This window comes from Amblyraja radiata, chromosome 16, assembly GCF_010909765.2.
Source record: "Amblyraja radiata isolate CabotCenter1 chromosome 16, sAmbRad1.1.pri, whole genome shotgun sequence".
NCBI classification, from domain to species: Eukaryota; Metazoa; Chordata; class Chondrichthyes; order Rajiformes; family Rajidae; genus Amblyraja; species Amblyraja radiata.
Window position 1 is genome coordinate 49,217,587 of NC_045971.1, and position 7,955 is coordinate 49,225,541.

Below are 7,955 nucleotides of genomic sequence, written 5' to 3' on the forward strand. Positions count from 1 at the left end.
TGACATCGCCCGGCGCGGCTTCAACGGCTGCGGGACTTTGCTGGCGCTCGCCGGGGGCTCCAACAACAAGACCCGGAGCGCGGCATTGCATCGCCCGGCGCGGCGTTAATGGTTGCGGGACAATTGCCATCGCCCGCCGGGGGCTTTGACTCTGACATCGGGAGGGGAATGGGTAATGGGGAATGGGGAGTGCAGGGGAGAGATACGTTTTTTTGCCTTCCATTACAGCGAGGAGGAGATGCGCTGTGATGGATGTCTGTGTAAATTGTGTTGTGTCTTCGGTCTTGTTTTCTTGTGTGTATGACTGCAGAAACAACATTTCATTTGAGCCTCTATGAGGTTCAAGTGACAAATAAATTGTATTGTTGTATTGTACATATATCTCTTAGGCGGTGGTGGGTACATGGAACGAGGTTCCAGGTGATCTAGTAGAGGCAGGTACAGTAACATTTATAGGATATGTATGCAGTTTCGTGTCGATGAATTGGATGGAATGATATTCGCCAAACGTGGGCAAATTGGATGATCAGAGATGAGGCGGCATGGTGGGCAAGGACAAGTTGGGCCGATGGGTCTGCTTCCACGGTATGAAACTATAGACATTATGCAATTGGGCCTTTGCGAAGGACGCAATAGCAAACTATGTCTTAAATATATTTAATTTCATAAATTAGATCTACACCAGTATTAAAAATAACTAATCTTTCCAGATATACAACAACATTCACTCTTCCTCTTCCGCCTTCCTGTCCAGATCCGCCGAATCGATGCCCACTTCCTCGTAGTCCTTCTCCAGCGACGCCATGTCTTCCCGCGCGTCCTGGAACTCTCCTTCCTCCAGACCATCTCCCACGTACCAGTGGACAAAGGCCCGCTTGGCGTACATCTTGTCGAACTTGAGGTTCATGCGGGTCCAGGCCATGGATATGGCGGTGGTGTTGCTCAGCATGCAGACGGCTCGTTGCACCTTGGCCAGGTCGCCCCCCGGCACCACCGTCGGGGGCTGGTAGTTGATGCCCACCTGCGGGGGAGAGAAAGAAGAGACTCATAGAAACTTTCAATGGTATCCATTGCGAGCTAAATGTTAAGAAACCTGGGCCACCGTTCAGGAAGGTTCTCGTCTGTTCTTGATGTGGTAGATATCACAATACAGTGTGGAACCGCGGGTTGGATCAAGCTTATGTTACGTAGTTTGGTCTACAATCTACACCTACCTTGAACCCCGTCGGGCACCAGTCCACGAACTGTATGGAGCGCTTGGTCTTGATGGTGGCGATGGAGGCGTTGACGTCCTTGGGCACCACGTCCCCGCGGTACATCATGCAGCACGCCATGTATTTGCCCTGGCGGGGGTCGCACTTGAGCATCTGGTTGGCCGGCTCGAAACAGGCGTTGGTGATCTCCGACACGGACAGTTGCTCGTGGTAAGCCTTCTCGGCCGAGATCAGGGGCGCGTAGGTCACCAGCGGGAAGTGAATGCGCGGGTAGGGGACCAGGTTGGTCTGGAGCTCGAGCAGGTGCACGTTGAGGGCGCCGTCGAAGCGCAGAGAGGCGGTGATGGACGGCACTACCTGCCCCAGCAGGCGGTTGAGGTTGGTGTAGGTGGGGCGCTCGATGTCCAGGTTCCGCCGGCAGATGTCGTAAATAGCCTCGTTGTCCAGCATGAAGGAGCAGTCGGAGTGCTCCAGGGTGCAGTGGGTGACCAGCACCGCGTTGTAGGGCTCGACCACGGCGGTGGAGATCTGCGGCGCCGGGTAGACGGAAAACTCCAGCTTGGATTTCTTGCCGTAGTCGACGGAGAGTCTCTCCATGAGGAGGGAGGTGAAGCCCGAGCCGGTGCCGCCCCCAAAACTGTGGAAGATGAGGAACCCCTGCAGTCCGGTGCACTGGTCGGCCTGTGGGCAGATAAAGCGGAGAGCATTGAGAAGGAGAAAGGTGGGGTGAGTGTGAGTGTTGCAGGAGTAAACTGACCCTCTGGAGAGGTGTCTAACGTCTGTGGTCCCACCCTAAGAACAGTAATTTGTGTGTAACATCTGGAATTGGACAGTTGCTAGAGAGTATTCTGAGGGATAGGTCATTCACGAAGTGCGGAATTGTCGCGGGCGAACCAGGAGCGCCAGATCGTTGAATAACGGGCGCTGGTTCACGGTTGGATTCGGTTCCACAACCTACCAGCTTCCGGATGCTATCCAGGACCAGGTCGACGATCTCCTTGCCGATGGAGCAGTGGCCCCGGGCGTAGTTGTTGGCCGCGTCCTCCTTGCCGGCGATGAGCTGTTCGGGGTGGAAGAGTTGCCGGTATGTGCCGGTCCGCACTTCATCTACAGGGGAGCAAACAGAAAACGGCGAATGAACCAGCTCATTAAGAAACGGGTTTATTAAGAATCACACGCCCCTCGTCAAACGCCGCGGGGAAGGTTTCAGACAAGGCTCAACATGTCAGGATTCTCCCGTTTCACCTTACCGATCACCGTGGGCTCCAGATCAATGAACACGGCCCGGGGGACGTGCTTGCCCGCCCCCGTCTCGCTGAAGAAGGTGTTGAAGGAGTCGTCGCCGCCCCCGATGGTCTTGTCGCTGGGCATCTGTCCATCCGGCTGGATCCCGTGCTCCAGGCAATAGAGCTCCCAGCAAGCATTGCCGACCTGAACTCCGGCCTGGCCGATGTGGATGGAGATACACTCACGCTGGAGAGAGAGAGAAAGATGGGATGGGTCGGTGGAGGAAAGGGGGAAGAGATGATTGCGTTATTCCCACGGATATCGGTCCGAGTGCTAACATTTCCCCCACGCCCCACCACAATGTGCGACCGGATCAACGCGTTTACGCAGCGTGGTCACCGCGGGATCACTCTGCACCCTTCGTTCCCGGTTCTCTGGAGTTATCCCGGCTCTCCCCATCACCGGTTTCACACGGCGCCCCGCCGCCCAGCCCCGGGATCACCCACCATGATGTCCCTTCCAGTCTCTCAGCTCCAGACAATGTGTCGCATTCGCCGAACGCGTCCCTTTTATACCCCGCCCCAATAGAAGGTTCATACACCCGGGCAGCGCTGTGATTGGCCGCCAGCGACCCGTGGAACGCGGAGACAAAGGCAAAGAGAACGCCGATTGGTTCTCAGCGCGAGTGACGCAACAGAGGCGACCTGTTCTTCGAACGGCGCAAAGAACCGTCGGCATCTTGGCGTCACAACCGAGGATCATTGGGCGTTTCAATAGTCGCGTCAACCCCCTGTCCCACTTAGGAAACCCGAATGGAAACCTCTGGAGACTTTGCGCCCCACCCAACGTTTCCGTGCGGTCTCCCTACTAGAATTTAGAAGATTGAGCGGGATCTTAGAGAAACTTATAGAACTTATAGAAAGACATTCTTGCCCTCAGTAAGGTTCATCAGACTGATTTCTGGGATGTCAGGACTTTCATTTGAAGAAAGACTGGATAGACTCGGCTTGTACTCGCTAGAATTTAGAAGATTGAGGGGGGATCTTATAGAAACTTACACAATTCTTAAGGGGTTCGGACAGGCTAGATGCAGGAAGATTGTTCCCGATGTTGGGGAAGTCCAGAACAAGGGGTCACAGTTTAAGAATAAGGGGGAAATCTTTTATGACCGAAATGAGAAAAAAAAAATTCACACAGAGAGCGGTGAATCTCAGGAATTCTCTGCCGCAGAATGTAGTTGAGGCCAGTTCATTGGCTATATTTAAGAGGGAGTTAGATGTGGCCCTTGTGGCTAAAGGTATCAGGGGGTATGGAGAGAAGGCAGGTACAGGATACTGAGTTGGATGATCAGCCAAGATCATATTGAATGGCGGTGCAGGCTCGAAGGGCCGAATGGCCTACTCCTGCACCTATTTTCTATGTTTCTATGTTACCTGCTTCCACTACCTGCAACCTCCGGCAACCATCTGCAACCTCCGGGAACCGCACGGAAACCTTGGGTGGGGCGCCAAAGTCTCCAGAGGTTTCCGTACAGGTTTCCTAAGTGGGACAGGGGCATAACTCTCTCCTCGATCCCCCCTCACTTTCACTGTTACCTCAATTCCTCACTCCTCTCTAGTCCTCCATGCCCTCACTCCCTTCCACCAGTTCCTCCCCTCACTCCTCCCTCCTCCTGTTCCTTCACTCTCCACGTCACTCCCTCACTTCCCTGCCTGCACCCCAAGCCTGGTCACTCCCTCTTCCTCAACCCTACTGTGTTCCCTCATCCCCCTGCTGTTCTCCAGCCCAGCTCCTGTTGAGTAAGTCACACGTACTCAGGGACTGGTACAACAGTATTTACTGAGTAACACATACAACACTCAGCAGCATATCAATTCTACCGTGCTGCATCACCAACTAACAGCACATGTCGGCTTGTGATAAAATGAATGGTGTAGTAATAGGCGGAGCTTATATTAATAAATCATTACATTGGTTAGTAAGTAATGTAACCAATCTACATCTTTCCTTGTAAGAATAATAAGAATAAAAAGTGAAACACGACTACAATAAAGTGATATAGTAAGTAAGTAAGTAAGTAAGTAAGTAAGTAAGTAAGTAAGTAAGTAAGTACATTTTAATTATATAGCACGTTTAAATCAACTCGCGTTGAAACCAAAGTGCTTTACCTATGTTACAAAATTTTGAGATTTAAAAAATCAAGTCTGCAATTTAACCCATCAGATAAAGCATGAAAAGAAGATTAATTTGGCACCTAATTCACTTTCATATCTTCAGTATTAAAAATGTTTTGGCCACTTTCATACTCGGAAATTAGCAACTTGTTCCCTATTGCTTTTCCATTGACTTAACACAAAAGCTGTGATCAAGGACAGTCAAAAGCCCATAACTTTCTTAAAAATTAAGAGAACTGAAAGAAATGTTCAGTTATTATAGATTGAAGCATTCTGAAACAAATATTAAACAATCTTATTTGGATGACCTGAAATTAAAGCATAGAATTAGTTAGTTACCCAATACCCACAGCCATCAGGCTATTAAACCTGGCTCGGACAAACCTCTGATTATTAATAACCACTTTCTGTTATTTGCACTTTACCAGTTTATTTATTCATGTGTGTATATATTTATATCATGGTATATGGACACATTTATCTGTTTTGTAGTAAATGCCTACTATTTTCTGTGTGCTTAAGCAAAGCAAGAATTTCATTGTCCTATACAGGGACACATGACAATAAACTCACTTGACTTGACTTGACTTGAATTGTAGCTGATTACAAAATTCAATTACTAGATCTAAACATCTATCCATTTCTTAAGAAAAGATTAACATTTTTTAAATAGCCTAAGTGTCCAAATAACATTCACACAAGAATTCACAATATAACATGATTTTTAAATCTCATTGTCATGGATTTATAGGGAATTTATAAGGAATTTAGTGTATAATTCCCGTAAATTAATGGCCATTTAAATCATCTTGCGAGTGGGTTTTTGAGGAACCCGATCGATTGGAACGTTGCGGCTGTGGTGAATTTAAAGCCCATATTGGCAGAAAAATACTGCCTGTTTGTATGGGTCCTAAATCACTGTTTCGCAACGTAAAATGTGGATTAAAGGCATCTTAAGAAGCATTTATATACATAAAATAAACGGTTTTCCTTTACCTGTCCCGTACGTGAAATCCGTCCCCGTTGTCGGCGTTGACGGCTTTAGAAACTGATTTTTAAATTACTCCAGTGCTGAAATTGTCGGGTGATTAAAAATAAAAAATTCACAGAATGGCGTCGAACAATTCTTCAGCAAAAGCTTGCACTCCGAGAAAATATATCCAGGACAGGTAGGAGAAAACCCGCATTTTAACCCCGCCCCCCCCCTCCCCCCTCAAAGGCGCCAAAGTCACGCACACGGCCAGTGGCAGAACTGCAGCACCGCTGAAGGTAAGTTTTGTAACATACCTACTTCACATCAAATAAATAATTTAGATTAGATTAGATAGCCTTTATTGTCATTCAGACCGAAGTCTGAACGAAATTGAAGCAGTCATACATACAATACAATACAATAAAAAACAACAATAAACACATATTAACATCCACCACAGTGAGTCCACCCAACATCTCCTCACTGTGATGGAGGCAAAAGTCTTAGGTCTCCAGTCTCTTCCCTCCTCTTCTCCTTCTGCGCTGAGGCGATACCCCCCGGGCGATGTTACAACTGTCCCGCGGCTCAAACACCGCGGCCCGGGGTGGTCGAAGCTGCCGCTCACCAGTCCTGCTGACGCAGCCGCTGGCCCGCGGCCGAACCCCGGACTCAGGCCACCGCCGCCAGAACACCGTGCAAGCCACCGGAGCATCGTTCCAGCCCCGAGCCGGATCGCCCTCACGTGAGTGCCGTTACCGTCTCAGCCTCGGGCAGATAATAAAATAAATCAAAGTTTCCGTACATCCATAGAAAAATTAAAAATCAGAAAAATGACAAAAACACATTATAGAATTCAACAAGAACGTCCCCCCACAACAGAATCAAAATTTTCCACTGCGGGGAAAGGCAACAAAATGTTAAGTCCTCTTTCTCTGTGAAACACCTGAGGTCGGGGCCTATTTGTGGCCTCCGCAGCCAGTCCGATGCTTTCAGGTCCTCTTTGCCGGAAAGCTGGAACTCCGGCATCGGGTAAACACTCCTCAGCGGCTTGGAAATGTCAGAAGCGCCCGCCCCTCCCCGGAGACTGCGGCACCCGTAGTCCTCAGGCCGCGTTGGCTGGAGCTCCGACTCTGGCGATTGCGGCTGGACGCTCCGCAGCCACAGCTCGTCGATGATGGAGTCGGCGGTCACCGCACTCCGGAGCTTACAGCACGGCGACCCGCTAAGGCATCGCCCGCTTCGTGTTGGTATCCCAGCGCTATGCCGCCGCCGAAGCTGTAGTCCCGGCCGGTCCCGACAGGAAACGCCGATCCAGTTCCGAAGGTAGGCCGCGAGGAAGGGGCGAAGAAGCAGATCAGTGGGAAGCCGCCTCTCCGACCAGGTATGGACTAGGAAATAATGCTAGGAAATAAATGACACAACAAAGCAGATGCTCAAGATATGCAATAAAATTGACGATGTTAAAGGAAACAGGCCATTGTTAGCTGTGGGTGAGGTGAAATTGAGTTACAGACAATGAGATTCAACAAGATGACTGATTCTGGTATGACGGGTGGGGGAGGGGTGGAGAGAGAAGGGATGTGAGGGTTACTTGAAGTTAGATAAATCAATATTCATACTGCTATCAATAAAAGGGACGGTGGACAAAAATGCTGGAGAAACTGAGCGGGTGAAGCAGCATCTATGGAGTGAAGGAAATAGGCAACGTTTGAAGAAGGGAGTCTGAAGAAGGGTTTCAACCCGAAACGTTGCACATTTCCTTCGCTCCATAGATGCTGCCTCACCCGCTGAGTTTCTCCAGCATTTTTGTCTACCTTCGATTTTTCAACATCTGCAATTCCTTCTTAAACATCAATAAAAGGGAGGTAGGTTGTTGAATAGATAACTAAAACCAGAGAATTAAATTTCTCATCTGAAAGTTTGACAAGTAGCCAAGTGTCCTGACCTGAAAGGTTGCCCATATTATTCTCCAAGCACTTTGTGCCTATCTTTGGCAGACACAAGGAACTGCAGATGCTGGTTCAGGCAGCATCTCTGGTCAATGTGGATAGGTAATGTTTCATGTCTGAAGAAGGGTCGTGATCCAGAAAACGTACCCTATACAAGTTCTCCACAGACACACACAAAATGCTGGAGTAATTCAGCGGGACAGGCAGCATCTCTGGTGATAAAGAACCTTCCTCAGACTGAGGTAGACAAAAAGTGCTAGAGTAACTCAGCGGGTGAGGCAGCATCTATGAACAGAAGGAATAGGCGACGTTTTGGGTCGAGACCCTTCTTCAGACTGAGAGTTACAGGAGAGGGAGACACAGAGATAGGTGTAAGCACTCTATTAACTGAATGGTGTCAGGTTAGGGAAATGGATAG

The 7,955-nt window shown here is 49.2% G+C and overlaps 1 protein-coding gene across 1 annotated transcript; it reads right to left on the bottom strand.

Annotated features, from left to right (window-relative positions):
* Positions 1-724: 724 nt before the first annotated feature.
* Positions 725-2,707, bottom strand: LOC116982205 (tubulin alpha chain-like). Its single transcript, XM_033035502.1, has 4 exons — positions 2,465-2,707; positions 2,173-2,321; positions 1,215-1,895; positions 725-1,021 (listed from the first exon to the last, which is right to left on the bottom strand). Exons 1-4 carry the CDS (start codon positions 2,583-2,585, stop codon positions 725-727), a joined length of 1,248 nt encoding a protein of 415 aa, XP_032891393.1. The 5' UTR covers positions 2,586-2,707.
* Positions 2,708-7,955: the final 5,248 nt, after the last annotated feature.